This window comes from Diceros bicornis, chromosome 3 (genome assembly GCF_020826845.1).
Source record: "Diceros bicornis minor isolate mBicDic1 chromosome 3, mDicBic1.mat.cur, whole genome shotgun sequence".
Lineage (NCBI taxonomy): Eukaryota > Metazoa > Chordata > Mammalia > Perissodactyla > Rhinocerotidae > Diceros > Diceros bicornis.
In genome coordinates, this window is record NC_080742.1 from 83,918,905 (window position 1) to 83,934,722 (window position 15,818).

The following is a 15,818-nucleotide window of genomic DNA, read 5'->3' on the forward strand; positions in this document are numbered from 1 at the left end:
GACAATAGAGCGGCCCGGCCCCATGGCATAGCGGTTAAGCGTGCGCGCTCTGCTGCTGGCGGCCAGGGTTCAGATCCCGGGGTGCGCGCCGCTGCACCGCTTGTTAGGCCATGCTGTGGCGGCATCCCACATAAAGTGGAGGAAGATGGGCACGGATGTTAGGTCAGGGCCAGTCTTCCTCAGCAAAAAGAGGAAGATGGGCAGATGTTAGCACAGGGCTGATCTTCCTCACAAAAAAAAAAAAAAAGAAGACAATAGAGCAATGCCTTCAAAATTCTGAAGGAAAAAAATATCTACAACTTAAATCCCGTATCCACCAAACTATCAACTGAGACAGAATATTTTCAGATATGCAAATTACTAAAATATTTATCTCCCACACAACTTTCATATTAGAGGATGTCACTCCAACAAATTAGAGATTTAAGAAAAAAAAAGATAGCCTATGGAATATAGGGAAAAGAAGACCCAGGAAAGGAAAGAGGTGAAGGGAAATAGCAGGAATGACAGCTGTGCACCAGATCTGAGTACTGTGACCCGAGAGACAGACATACTGAGGGCTGTCAGTACCAAAGTTCCCACTGCTACCTTTCCAGCAGACTGCCTAAGTCACTTTAGTCCAGATTCTTTTCTAAACTTATCTGATTTTCACCAAACCTAATGAAATTTCTGTTCTCCCCTCCACGCCTGGTGAATTGATCAGCTGATGCCTATTTTAAACCACCCCACTCCCACGGGTTGTGCTTTGATCTACTCCAGAGGACTGGAGGGGAGCCACGCTGAGCAGACACAGAGAACAGAAAGCAGACCACTCTTTCAGACCCTGTCTCTGTCAGACACCCAGGACCGGGCTCACACGACAGCCCTGTCAGGCGCCCCGACTGTGGTGAACCCTGTTTTCAGGATTCACTCATGACCTCACCCACTGTCTTCCCCAGAATTGGCTTTTATAAATTATCAGAGAAGCTAAAGCCAAACTATGACCCAGAGACTCTGTTGAGCTTATCTTCTCCTAAAAGCCTTGATCTAATAGTGACAATATTGCCCTTTTCTTTACACAGCTAGGTGTTAGTTTACTACTCCGCTTTTTAAAATTAAATAATGTATTATTCAGGAATACATACGTAAGTGGCAAAACTCCAAAGAGAAGAAAGATTAACACAGAAATCAAGATAATGGTTATTTATGGATGGTGAGGAAAGTAAAGGAAGTATAACTGGAGAGGGGCAGATAGGGGGTCTTTTAAGATACTGCAGGTCCTATTTTTAACTTAGGTGGTCAGCATACAGATTTTAATTGTTTTATTCTTCTTCTTTAAATGACATTTATACAGTTTATAAAGTCATCTGTAGGTATGATTCATTAAACATACAATCATAGCACAGCATTGCAAGGTAGAATTTCCCTTTTACAGAAAAAGCAACATTTTTATTGTTATACTCATATCTCAGAATGTCCAATCCCCCTCCCCACCCAAAAGCCTTGATTACAATTCACTGCTACCTGAATATTGCTTGTGTGTTGGTACATCACTTTGCAGTGCAACGTGAAGACTGAGGAGACAGAAGCAAAGTTCACAGGTCAAAGAGAGCCTGCAGTTTCTAGTCCTGTCCTCTCTATCACAGTAGCATTTTGGTTAATTTTTGAAAAAATAATTTACTATTCACCTGCAACATCTATTTGTAGTGACACTCGAGACCATCCTGTTTACATTTTTCAAAAACTGTGTTGAAGTTGTTGTTACTGTGTTTTTTTTTTTGTTTTGGTAGCCCATGGAATTACAAAGTAAAGGTAAGTAGAAAATCAATTCAAGGGGCCGGCCCAGTGGCTTAGTGGTTAAGTGCGCGCGCTCCGCTGGTGGCGGCCCGGGTTCGGATCCCGGGCGCGCACCGACGCACCGCTTCTCCGGCCGTGCTGAGGCCGCGTCCCACATACAGCAACTAGAAGCACGTGCAAATATGACATACAACTATCTACTGGGGCTTTGGGGAAAAAAAAAGAGGAGAATTGGCAATAGATGTTAGCTCAGAGCCAGTCTTCCTCAGCAAAAAGAGGAGGATTAGCACGGATGTTAGCTCAGGGTTGATCTTCCTCACCAAAAACAAAAAAAAAAAAAGAAAATCAATTCAAAAGCACAGGATGTAAGATTTACAAGGTCTACTTAATTCAACCTACAAAGATTCCCTCACTGGATGTCGCTGAAAATATGTCAACTCCAGCTTGGACTTCTGAATGTAATCCAAACCATTCAGATTCCCAGGAATCTGGTAGGGAACATTTCATTTCTGTCCTCTGCCCTCTTTTGGTCAGTGGAGTGACCATCTCTCCATCATTAGGAACTCCCTAGAATGGTCGGTCATAAAAGATCTATCTGTGGCTTGTCTACGTCAGTGTTTTCCAATTTCTTTCCCGTTACGGCACTCGCACGAGGTGCTGCTACGTGTGCGGCACACTGGCTGTTGCTCCCGCCAGGTCTCCCCAAGACAATCAGCATCTCAGCAAGGACAGCCCTCTGCTCCTTCCTGGCACACGAGGCTTTCTCATCTGGGATGCTTTGGCCTACAGAACACAATAGCCTAAGAAGAGCTTTCTACTGAAAGCCACTGGAAAAAGAACTTTTGAGGACAAGATGGGCTGATCTTCAAAGATGGCAGTGACTGACAAGAAACGAACTCTTTTTATAATTTCTTCTTCTCAGCCACCCTCCCTATCGTGGAAGATGTAAAATCAATGGAAACACCTGATGACTGCTATCACAAAATGTTTCAGAATCACATGCAATAAAACGGAGAAACAAAAAACAAGAACAACCCAGGGGTCATCATCAAGTTTTCTGTTTTATTTAAGATTTTAGTTTTAATTCTGAAGAAAGAGGTACATTTTCTTGTTTTTAGTTTTAGCGTCAGGTTATAACCAGGTTTCTGTTTTCTTTTCTCCTGTCTTTTCAATACTGCACAAACGTCCAGAAACTACAGGGTTAAGTAAAAGCTGCAGGCAAGGAGGTCAGAGATTTTCTCCTGATGGTAAGCAGATGGCCCCAGAGCAGTGCTGTCTCAGAGCGCCCTCGTCAGAGGAATTTAGGTAAAAGAAAACAAGATTCTGACAGAGGAGAAAGACTGAAGAAATCACTTATATTTCAGCTTTTATATTATGGATAGGTATTAAATCTGTGAATACTTTTTTCTTTAAAATGTTTAAATTTACTTTAAATCTAAAGCCAAAACTTTTTTCTCCTTTAAAAAGTTACTTCTCCCTCATGATAACCTCTTTAGCAATAGGCCAGTTACTACTACAGATCAATTTGTCTTTCTATTAATATCCAATAAATTCTTTTGCTTAACAACACAGTCAAATCCTCTCCATCAACTTACCAAAAGAATTAAAAATTAAATTAAAAGCACTTTCCCTACAATAGTGATAAGCTGAAGACAAGATGGATGCCAGGACCACTGCTTTCCCCATGCACGCACTTAGCAATCTCACTTCAATTAACCTGGTTTTCAAACTTCTGCAGTTGATAATGCGTCTACTTGACCTTTCCTATGGATTAATCGTCATTTTCTGCTAAGCAGATTATGTCATTATTACGCGCAACAGACAAACAGTAATTTTCTAAGTATCCAGACTGCCCTTTGATTTTTTTTTTTTTCCTCCTTAAAAAGGCATTTTGAAGAAACATTCAACAGTGTCACTCAAATGCTGGATCAACAGAAACTTTTACAATAAAAAACAGATGGTAATGACCCTGTGATCGCATTGCATCTGGGGGTAGGGAGAAAAAAAACTGATCAGGAACTGGATTCTTCAGAACATAAGAGATGAGGAGGGAGCTGTGGGTGGGCTGAGAGGGAGAAAACAGGGTGGGACAAATCCTGCATTTTCTAATGGTTTCTCCTCCTTCCCTAATGGCGGTCCAGTGTTGAACTCTGTAGTAAATCTGTGGGGGTTTTGCTGGGGGGTCTGAAGGCCGTCTGAAAGCCTGGGGGTGGGGAGTGGAAGCTGGAAGGATTGGAAGGAGGAGGGTAGGGATTCCAACTGGCTCTGTGCAGAGGGATCTGTGTGCTGAAGGGGGCGCCGTGGTGGGTTTGTGACGGAGCAGCACTGGGGCCGTCCATCTCTGTGAGGGCCTGGAGGGATTTTAGCCAGTGTGGAGGATTGTCATCTTGAAGAGAGTCTAAACTGTTTCCTGAAGATGCTGGAATACCTAAGGAGAGAAAAGAAAACAAGAAGGAAAATGGTGAATTTGTGCAGAAAGAATATAAAATTCATCAAACAAAAAAATCTTAAGATGACTATTTTATCCAAAAAGAAACGGAGAAGAAATTACATTTTTAAACTCCTTCCAAATAAGACCTTTTTCATCTTATGTTTCCTTTATCCTCCAACCACACGAATTATTGTCACACAAACCCATGCCTCCTCTTCAACTACACAGACATCGTCCTCCACTGTCACAGAGGCAGAGCTGGAAAAATGAGTCCCCAGAATTGTATGACGTTACTGCCCAATTGTGCTTCTCCTTCTCTAATCGGGATACGTAAACAAGACAGCCTTATAATAGAGAGCTTTATTTTAAAAAGTGGAGTATGTTTCTTTAAGAGGGTAAGTCGGATCCTTTTGTACTTTCAGACCTACAAAATACACACATGCTGCCAGACGTTAGCACCTACTTACACCAAAAGAAGCAACCCAGGCACCAAATGCCTTATGACACAACTAGGCCAACAGAGTTAACTGAGACTGCATGACCCCGGAGAGTGAAACAAGCCACCCACACTCGTGGCTTTGTGAAAAGAAGCTTATGGTGAAGAGACCTCTGTTTTTATTTAATCTGTGCTAAACACCAAACTGATGGCAGTCAGTGGCGCTGAAGGAGTGAGAAAGTTACCTGTGATGATGGCTGGGTCTGTCCAGCTGCCAGGGCCGTCCCAACTCAGGCTGTCGGTGGTGGCAGTGTTGGACGCTGGTGCACTGTGGTGGGCGTTGGAGGGGGAGGCAGAATTGGGCAGTCCACCAAAGTTGATGTTAATGTTGGGTAGAAGTGCCCTGAGCCCGTCCTGCCATTCCTTCATATTTAAACTCTCTACAGAACTGCTGTTGTCTGGGAGATTTACCAACGAAAAATGAAAGATAAAAAAAAAATAAAAAGCTGACGTTAGAAACGTACGTTGTTCTTTAGCGGTTAAGCGGGAGAAGAATTATTCTTTCTTCACCGAGCATTTAAAACGGGTTGTCCTAGCGAGATACACTTGGTTAGGATTTTGCTTGTGAGCTCGGAGCCCCTGAAATAAGTGAGGAAACACTTGCTCCAGGATCAGGAGAGGGAGCTTCTGGTCCTTCTTACAGCCTCTTCACCTCTTTGCGTTTGTAATCGATCATCCAGTTTAAAGACTCGATGCTCCAGAGCACAATTTAGTTCCAGCCACACTGTGAAGTTTCAGTTAGAGAGGCATTTAGCCAGCTGAGCTGATTTATGCTATAAAACAAAAGCCTGCAAAGTTCAACACAGGAGCTTGTTTCTGAGCCCGTTAAACGGAAGAGAAGTCATTTTATGAAAAATAAACATAAGCCAATAGAAAAATAAAAACAATTAAGTTCTTCCTGACTATAAAGTTTGGTAATGCATTTCAGAGGAGAAAGGCAGCAATGAATAGGCTTTTGAATCTGAAAAGAGTTTTTCTGCTGGTCACAAAGGCCAAGGAGGCAGGGGCTGAGCCCCTTTCAGATAGAATGATTTCCAGCAGTCTGCCTACTCCACCCCAGCAGTCCTACCAATCACTTAAAACATGAGTCCGGGAGTCCACAGCTCTGGTTCTATTTATGAATAGCATAAAATATGATAAGACACTACCAACGTAAAAAGGCTTTTTATAAATTGTACTAAACTAACTTGATCTACCACCATCCAGAATCCACATACTGTAACTAATTGGTTGGGGAGGAAAGTGTAAAGTGTAACTACTACTTAGAAGAACTGTTTTATTGAAAGTAGGAATGTAGGTCAAACTACCAACTGGAGTTTTTGAGAAGAATATAGAAAATTATTTCTAGTTCTACAGAATTGATTAGCAATCATCATTAATGATGGTAATGGTGGTGGTGGTGATGATGATGATGATGAGGATATGATATTCTATCAAGCAAAGTCTATGCTATTTGGTGAATTCAAAATTTTCTTTTTATAATTTTCCTTTGCACCAGTCACTGTTCTATGCCAAATTATATGCTTCAGCAAGTGAAGCATTTAACCCTATTGATCACATTTATAAAACGACAAAAAACTACAACCAAACCCAACAAAAGTCATCTCTGAATCTACCAAGGTGAAGAAAAGGCTATCTGCACCATACAGACAAATCAACAGAAGGGAACATAAATTCTTCAAACTACTTCCATTTCACAATTAATGCAATTTCCTAAAGCTCACCATTCTATGTGCATCCTACTTTACATTTGCATGGTGTTCTATAACTTACAAGACACTCACAGTCAATTATTAGTTCATTTGATCCTCATGTTTTAAGGTAGGCAGAGCAGGGGGAACAATCTGCATTTAACAGACAAAGAAACAGACTCCAGAATAACTTGCCCAAGGTCACAGGACTTGTATGGTGAGGACTCGACTCCAGACCCTACCTGAGTTGCTGTTTTTTAATAACATCACGCCCTCTCTTGATCTACTTTGTATAGACTATTAATTGCCTTTTTAATAGGTCAAGTATTTAAGGGAAAACTCAGGGGCCTATGAGTTCCACAATTAAAAGGTGGCAAAAAGGAAACACAGCAGTATTACAGTATGTGCATCAGCCCTGGTTAGCAGGATAAAGAAATATTTTGGATGAAGGAACAAACTGGACCTTGCAGCCAGGGGGGGAAAAATTCTAATCAACAACACAATCATCAATTTGCCCCTGGCTCCAACTGCATGAGGCATTAACAAGATCACACTAATAAAGTCCTAGAATATCTGCAATGACAGGAAGGTTTGGTGGCTATGGCACATTCTAACCTTCAAAGTAGTCAAATTGTCAGACTTCAGGTGGTTTTCAATTAACCAGAAACTGAACTCAAAACAAGGAAAATTTCCTGGAAGGAAAATAAAATCCCCCTGATGTAAAAAGATGACGTATAACGACGTGGGAAAACTCTGAGGAAGACGAATGCTCTTGAACTAGGTAGCCCAAGTCAATAAGAAGCTGCTGCAGATGACTGGAGCCTCTCTCTTCCACTAAACAGGCAAACAGAAAATACTCCATAATTCACTAAGCCCAGTCTTCTCCTTACTTTTGCTTTACACTTAGTAAGAACTGGAACTAAGGGAACCCTTAATTTTGCATTAACAGAATATTATTTGCATTTATATAAAGTTTATTTGAATATTAGTTATTACAAACAAAGTCAAAAAACTTTTTCTGGGTTTTTTTTGTTCTACTTGTTCACAGACAGGGGATATATGGGAACTCCCTGTACTTCCCACTCAATTTTGCTGTGAACTTAAAACTGCTCTAAAAAATAAAAGTGTATTTAAAAAATAAAAAAATATATATATATTTGTTTCTCTGATTTTAGACTAATGAAATCAAGCAAGAGTACGTTAGCCGAAGAAATTCATATACGGCACATGATACAGAAACAGTGAGCAACTTAGATCCTTCCCAGGTGAACTATGATTATAAGATACCTTGGGAAATAAATTAACTAGTTTATAATTCTTACAATCTTATCAAAAAACAAAGTCATGTGCCTAGACATTTTGGGAGCCTGACAGCATGGGTGACTGATTTACAGTGAAGCTATGTGAACAGGGAAGTGGACTGACATCTTTAGCTCTTGGTATGGGACCACTATTCCAAGTAGCTTAGAAGAAGAAAAGAAGTTTTCTCCACTATTGCTATGCCAAGTGTTGCAACAAAAAAAGGGTGAGAGAAAGGAAATTGGCTAAATCTAACCCCATTAAAATAGCTCTCTCAGTCCAGCCACACTTGAAATCACCTACTTTACCTCTCCCCACACCCGACTACCTCTGACCCAAATTTGTTTTGGCTGTGAGGGCTTCTGGTAATTCCATTCTTTGCAATACACACAGCAGGGTTTACTGACCTCGGTACTATAGATATTTTCACTACATAATTAATTCTTTGTTGTGGGGGACTCTTCTATGCACTGTAGGATGTTTAGCAGCATCTCTGGCTTCTACCCACTAGATGCCAGTAGCGCACACACACACAAAGACACCTGTTTTGACAACCAAAAACATCTCCAGACATTGCCAAATGACTCCTGGAGGGCACAAAATCGTCTCTGGTTGAGAACCACTGATAGAAAGGAAGTTGGCTCCTTTGTTTCTAGGGCTCTAAATAAGCCCACTCGAATACACATTTCCCTTCAAAATAGTACCAGGTCTTTGAGCACTGGACTCAACTTGATGCAACTTCATTTCCCTTTATTTATATATAGGACTTCACACTGGGGTACAATTCAATATGTACAAGTCAGAAGAACTAAAGAAGAAAACACTGGGCTGAAAATTACAGATGGGACTGTATAAGGCAGCTCCACACTGGTAATTAATACAACCTTAGGCATATAAATAGGTCTCTTAATATCCCAGGACCCTACTTCTTTTCTTTTTTCTCTTTTTAAAGCTAATTTATGTAACCAGTTTATGTATGTATGTATGTATGTATGTATGTATGTATGTATGTATTTATGTTTGCTGGGAAAGATTCACCCTGAGCCAACATCTGTTACCACTCTTCCTCTCCCCCTTTTTTTCCCTCCCCAAAGTCCCAGCACATAGTTGTATATTCTAGTTGTAAGTCCTTCTAGTTTTTCTATGTGAGCCATCACCCAGCATGGCTACTGACAGACGAGTCGTGTGGTTCCATGCCCTGGAACTGGGCCTGGGCCGCTGGAGCAGAGAGTGCCGAACTTGAACCACTAGTCCATCAGGGCTGGCTCCCTACTTCTTAAGTAGGAATAACATCTGCCTTTCTCCCTCGTAAGGATAAACTAAAATAAGAGAAGAGACAGCAATTTTAAGCTCATTTATTATTTGATAAATGCCTAACAACAATTTTTTTCTCTAGTACTCAACACTGAATAGATAGTAAACTCTCCAAAAAGCCAAGGCAGAGGATTTCTCACTTGCCAGAACTGGTTCCGTGCACAACAGTCTCCTTCTAGGAACGCAGGGATAACAACTAGCATTCTCACAGAGGTACTGTGTAGTCCATCTAATTAATAACCCTCCTCACCATCAAAATATTATAAAGACAAATAAGATATGGGAAAGCATTTTAAACTTTCCACGAGAAAGACTGAAAAAGACCAAGCAAAGTACAATGAAAATCAAGTTACTGAACACATTTTATATTAAAAATGATACTAATTTCTTTTTCAAGTATTTAATTAGTAGTAGTGTAATACCTTACGGAAGCACTGTATATTTTTAAATGACTGCTAATATGTTTAAATGTTTCATGATGTTAAAAAAAACTAATTTTAATTTACAATGTACAGATACATACAACAAGACACTATTTTTGGTTCTAGAGAATTTGAGGGCAGGAGAGCAGGTCAAGTTGTTTGTAGCAGATTTATTTTTTAGTGTAGAACTCAAAGACAAAATTTAAAGTTCTTTCAAGATGCCATGCACCACACTCTCACATTCCATGTGTAGGAAGTATCAGTAGACTTCCAGTTTACCTGCCTCAGAAAGTCTTCTATTAAGGAAGAAATGAAGGTTACAATTATGCCAGCTTGCTGGTAGCCGAACATCCAGTCCATGACAAGTCGATCATCGCACACTAAGCAAGTTGACAAACCTAGTTTTTAGCAACAACAAAAATTAGTATAAAACGCATGTGTTAAGGCTGTCAAGATCAAAGTCAAAGCAACTATTTGCTGAGTGCCTACAGTGTGCAAGGAGGACAAAGCACTCAAACCATGACTCCTGATCTCAAGGGCCTTATAGGGTAGATGATGAGACAATGCAAGTACATGAAAAGTTGAACAACTACAATCTGAAAAAGCAACAGAAGAAACGTCACAGGGTTGTAATAACTAATAAACACTACAGAAGTTTAGTAAACAGAGAGGTCAGTTAGGCACATGTGTGGGAATGTGCTGGCGGGTGAACAACAGTAGCAGTCATTCATTCATGAGTTGTTTTAGTGACTACATAGGCACTCTGAGCCTGAAAAACCCACGACAGGTTGAAACTATCTTTGGTATTTCTACATAATACTGGACTAGTCCAACTATTTACCGGGAAGTATAGAGAAAGACACATTTTATAAGCAATGACTAAGTTCCAAGATAAGCTGTGTTCTGATATCAGACCTTTTATAGAAAGTCAAAAAGGAAAAGGTGAATGGCTTAGGCAAGAGCACACAGTCAGCCTTACAGCCGCCAAAGTGGGATTCTTTCCTTTCTGTTCCTCAGATGAACTGCAATATGGTAATTATTATGAAATTCAAAACAGACAGCAAAATGTGGGAAAATCTAATCCACCAGCTGTCACTGGTGACAAGCCAATGAGTTTTTCTGGTTTGCATAAAATCTTCACCTGAAAGAATGATTTTCAAATTGGTTTCACAGACTGCAAAACTATCTCAGGAGCCACTGGTGAGGAAGCTGAGGGGGCAGGGCACTAGGACAACATAACCTCCCAGCCCGATTTCACATATAAGGGTACCATGTAAGACTGCATTTGAAAAACAAGATCTGCTGCTAAGAGTAAAGAGAGAAGCTCTACTTATAATGACAGGTGGTGAGATTAGACACATTTAAGAGGAACTCTAAAACAAAAGGCTATTCTAAGTATTTGTTTTCCCTAACACAATTTGTACAACCAGGTCAGGATTTTCTGTCTCCTTGTGGAATTCTTGCCTCTACCTTCTTTTGGGTTCCCTCTCCTGATGGGCTTTTCATTAAATAATAAATACATAGGCCTTATTAAACTAGCTAGATGCAATTAAATTCATAATTTACCAATTTCCCTACTGTCACCTTTGGGTGGGGACAACAGGCCCACATATATTCAGCCCTGATCCTTAGGCTACTCCATTCTCCATTGCAGCCCCTAGGGCCAGAGACCTCTGATTTCAAGTTTAATTTCTCTGTTAGTGGCCAAACACACCCCAACTGGGAAGCAGTCACTGAGAGTCTCAGTCACAAAATATTCCTAAAAGAGTTTATTTTGCTCTATAGTTTCTAAGCCTTATCTAATGGCTACTCCCCAAAAGCCTCAACCTACAACCTGATCTTGTTTTCTAAAAAGCTTTTATCTTCCTTTTCCTCACTGCTGTCCTTTACATTTCGAAGTCAGAGGCTCCCTTCGGTGTTCAGGTTACTTAGTGGAACAAATCTTTGTTGGTGCAAAGGTTGTACATCAGAAATCTAGTTCCCATTCTGATTACCCCTTGCCATTGTGATTCTCAAACCTTCATGCATTTTTAGAAGGACACAGCATACAGCCTGTCTCAGCTGCTACACCCCTCTCTACGCACACCCCCACCTCACTTTGTTTTATACTATTTCCTATCAGTTTGGGGATGGAGGCCATCTCCATCAGTATATGATTTTAAGAAAGCCTAAACTTTCTCAAACTTCAACAACATATCTCTAAGCAATTCAAATATAAATGGGTTATGCTTGTCTTATATGTTAAACCAAACTTTAAAGAGCACACAAACTTTCTCCTACTGGAACTTGAAAGAAAGCCTTCATGATATAGGCATGCTGTACAAAAATAATTTCATTTTATTAACCAAAATTCACAGGGAAAATGACTACTTGGTGAATGAATTCTTTCAAAATGATTTATAAAATCACTTTGTTTATGAAAAAATGTTACTCTATTTAAACAAAAATAACTGACACTCAAATTTCTAGGATTATGCTTATTAGAAAGCAAGATAGACCACTACTGCAGAGCAGACCTGCTGGGGCAAAGACAAAAACTTAAGGGTTTAATAGATCTGAAAAGAGATTAAACTAAGTGAAAAATTCTAATTCATTCTAATGAATTCTCTAAAAATTCTAATTCTAATTTCATTCTCAAATGAAAAAGAGTTCTGAGAACAGAAGAACTTCAACAAAGCAGCAACAAAACACAGTCAAAATTTAACTCCCACTAGTAGCAAGAAGTAGAAACATCAACAGGAAGAGAGAGGCCGTGAAGATCAGCTAAATATGATCTGGGCTTTCTGGACTCTGTCTTTACTTCCTGCCTTTCTCCTTGTCTAGAACGCTTTCCTGATCTCTTCAATTAATTTTTACTAGATCTTCCAAAAGTCTAAGTCTTTTCTCTTCCACTCAGATCATTCTAGATGACAGCACTTGTGGTCTAAACCACACTCATTTGGCAGCAAACTGTGCTGTGACATCCACTGGAGTTACTGTTTCCCTTTCGTGGACTCAGTTTATCTCTCACAACTCTACTGAAAGGCCTGCAAAGGGATATTTTGTACATTCTTCAGCACGTAGCTCAGTGTCTTAAAAACTTGATGTGCCTCAAGTCATCTGCTGAATCAAACATCCAACTTGAGAGGAGCTGGAAAATCACTTTCCCCAAACAAGGCTGATTAATTCATATCTGTATCATATCCACTCACTATGCACTTTATGTACTTGATTACTTTAGTACCGACAATCCAATGAGCTAATTAGTAGCTTCATTTTACAAATGAGGAGACTGAGTAGGGTCTGGTAGTTTAAAAAATTTGCCCAAGGTTATTCAGGAAAAAGTGGTCAAGTCAGTAATCAAACCCAGTCTGAGTCCAAAGCGTTTGTTCTCGCCACCAAGCACACCACCAACCAGTCCCTGCCCTGTCAGGACTCATGGGCCAAGAGATGGGGGTGCAGACAAGTTTAAATAACTACACTATATGATAATAAACGCTATTCTGGTATGAACAAAGCCTTGTGGGGCATAAAGAACATGAACAATTCTGTCATTCTGTGTGCAGAATAAACAATGACTACAGAAGCTCAGAGGAAGAGAAGTTGATGTGGAAGAGGGAAAGGGCATTCCATACAGAACAGAGAGGAGCAGAAGCAGCTAATCATAAAATACAGTAGGAACACTTCAAAATATAAGTAGATGTGTTTTGCACAATGTGTACTTTTCTCTTCTAGAATGCTCCTATAAGGATCTACAATTCTGTTTTGGGGGAGAATCAGATAATCTAAAGAGAACCAGGAAAACATCTAGATGTTTGCTTTATGAAGGATCTAAGGAAACAGAATCTATTAAAAAAAAAACAACAACAGGGAAAAATACTTAACGGAAAAATGTCTACATATAAAGCTATCTATAGAATGAGGAAAGAGTAAACTTAAAATTTAATGCAAAAGATAAGTACATTCTTAGAAGCATCACAGACTGGATTAGATGGAACCTGAACCAGAACATAAAAGCACATAGCTAAATGACACGCGGGGACAAAAATCCAGTATCAGAAATCTATAAAATCAGAAATTGGGAGAAAAGCATTTAAGTGAGCACAAAACTGAGCACAGACTGTGAACAAAGCCTGCGAGGAGATTCAAGGACGACCGAGGGAGCTTATCATCCAGAAGAGGATACAGAGATCACAGGAATATGATTTCACCAACACAAATTCTAAAACCGCAGAGACATGGAGCGGGTCTACCACCCTAACATCTCTGAGGTCTAAATCTGCTAGAAGAAAATAAACCTGATAAAATTCACTTCCTGACCATCTCTCTTTTCCAAGGTGGAAATAAGGAGGGAAACTTTTATTCTGAACAAAAAAGAACTGGTTGGCTATTGTGAACATAATAGAAGCCCTAAGACTTGGTGACATAATTTTAGGATTTACTAACGCAACAAATGAGACTAACTAGACTTGAGTGCCCAGAGGGTGGGCATCCTGGCTATTTTTGCAATTACCACAGTATACTGCAATCACCTGTTTACTTGTTAGATGTTTCTACTAGACTGCGAGTCCTCCAGGAAAGGGACCTTGATTTAACTCTCTTTGTATATGTGAGCAGTTCCTGAACCTGAACCTCAAGAGGTATTTAATGTTTCCCAAATGAACTGCCCTGAACATGTGCTTCCAGGTTTTTTGAGAAAATACCTTTCTAAAAAAGGTCAAAAAAAGGATGGGTCAGGGTGGTCCCATGGTTATAGGGGGTAGTGATTCATAGGCCACCAAAAATGCAAAATATAACATTCTGACCATGTAGTAATAAATAATTCTAAAAAGCAAAAGAAATTGGGAAGAAATCGAAATAAACCAGTTGTTGCAGAGAGAGAATCTCATTGGATTAGACTTGAAAAGAAAGCTTAGAAAGGATGGATGGAGGTATATAACCCACCTGTATGTTAAGAGTATCATAATTCTTGAGAATTAACATCGAAGTCCATAATGATCTGAGGCTTCTGAAAAATGCTAGAGGCAAGAAAAACCTAAGTTTGGAACAGGAGAAAATTAGGAAAAGCCACTGCTCAGCCTGATGTCATAATGTTAACCCCCGAGAGAAGGCAGAGCTATGTAGTTCCATCTTCATTTTGATTCCCTCCATCTCCTTTATAAAAGAGCATGATCCTCAAACAGGACAGGACAGATTAAGCAATGTGGAGAGGAGAACTGTAGGCCCATAGAGATGCAAAGAGTAAAAGAACATCTACTCAATTTAAATGAGTTTAAAATCTCTAGGTGCAAAATGAATTCTATCCCAGGGTATTAATCCTTCCAGATGTGATCACAAAACCATTGTTAAGAGAAGTGCCAGAAAGGAGGAAACAGCACACTCTAGAAGCTACATGCTTATAATTAGTTCTTGGGAAAATTCTGAAACAGATTAGGAGCTGGACGACTTCTCTGAAATGAATACTGACAGGTTTAACAAATGCTGCTCTATTGCTTGCGTTTGGGGGCATTTTTCACGAGAAATAATATGTGGTGTTTTGGCTAGAACCTCAGCTCCCTTCCAGATGAAATACACAGGAAGTTAAACTTTAATTTTGAAGTGGAACAAGTAGTCATGTAGGCAGCTTCTACTGACAATTGCTTTCCATGGGAAATGTCCTCTTTCTATATTCCATGGTCCATTTCCTTTCCTCTTCTGTTGCTGGCCCAAACCCAAAGACTTTGCACTAGCTCCATTCCCATCCCACTGACACATCAATCCCATGAAACAAATGGAGTAGAGTGATCAATAAGAGCCAAAATGCATTTCCATAAAGAACCAATCATATCAAAGTAATTTATTCTTTGGATAGGCTTTCTAGGATGTCATAAGTATAATACATCATGAATTCAGCAGTTTCTGGTAAGTTCTCTCAAGGTGCCTTTTGGGATAAGAGGGTACAGTATAGCATGGATAACAGCAGTGTTTAGATGGGTTTTCACAGAACTTAAGATACTGTGTGTCAGCCTAAGCTTCCAAGATACTGCTTGGCTTATCTTTGACTCCATGCTTTTTATTATACCTAACAAAACCCACAAAGTTAATTTAAAAATGTTAACAGAGAGCCAATTTTAGAGATGACAGAATCAATAATTCAAACTACAACTATTCTTAAATTAAAATTCTTAAATTCTTCACCCAAATGTTATTAACAATGTTACTAATAACATTTATCTATCACTTTCTAATCACACACTTCTTTCAGAAGACAAACTTGTAGGATAGTGACACACAATGAGGATAAACTCTAACTACGCTAAATCTAAACACATAAAATTTAACAGGTATACATTCACATTTTTAAAAATGCATTAGGAAAGCACAGGATGGAAGAGATCTAACTAAGCAGTCATGTGGATGAAAAACGGTCT

General features: G+C 39.6%; 1 protein-coding gene across 7 annotated transcripts in view; it reads right to left on the bottom strand.

Annotated features, from left to right (window-relative positions):
* Nucleotides 1-2,818: 2,818 nt before the first annotated feature.
* The window catches only part of CNOT4 (CCR4-NOT transcription complex subunit 4), a 133,733-nt gene continuing 120,733 nt past the window's right edge, over nt 2,819-15,818 (bottom strand). For 5 of the 7 annotated variants that reach the window (XM_058530771.1, XM_058530749.1, XM_058530754.1 and 2 more), the window contains 2 exons: nt 4,889-5,101; nt 2,819-4,204 (listed from right to left, as the gene is read on the bottom strand). In XM_058530771.1, coding sequence (XP_058386754.1) covers nt 3,903-4,204; nt 4,889-5,101 — 515 coding nt within the window. In that variant the 3' untranslated portion in view covers nt 2,819-3,902. The remainder of the gene's footprint in view (nt 4,205-4,888; nt 5,102-15,818) is intronic. The other 2 variants (XM_058530779.1, XM_058530773.1) reach the window with 1 other exon arrangement.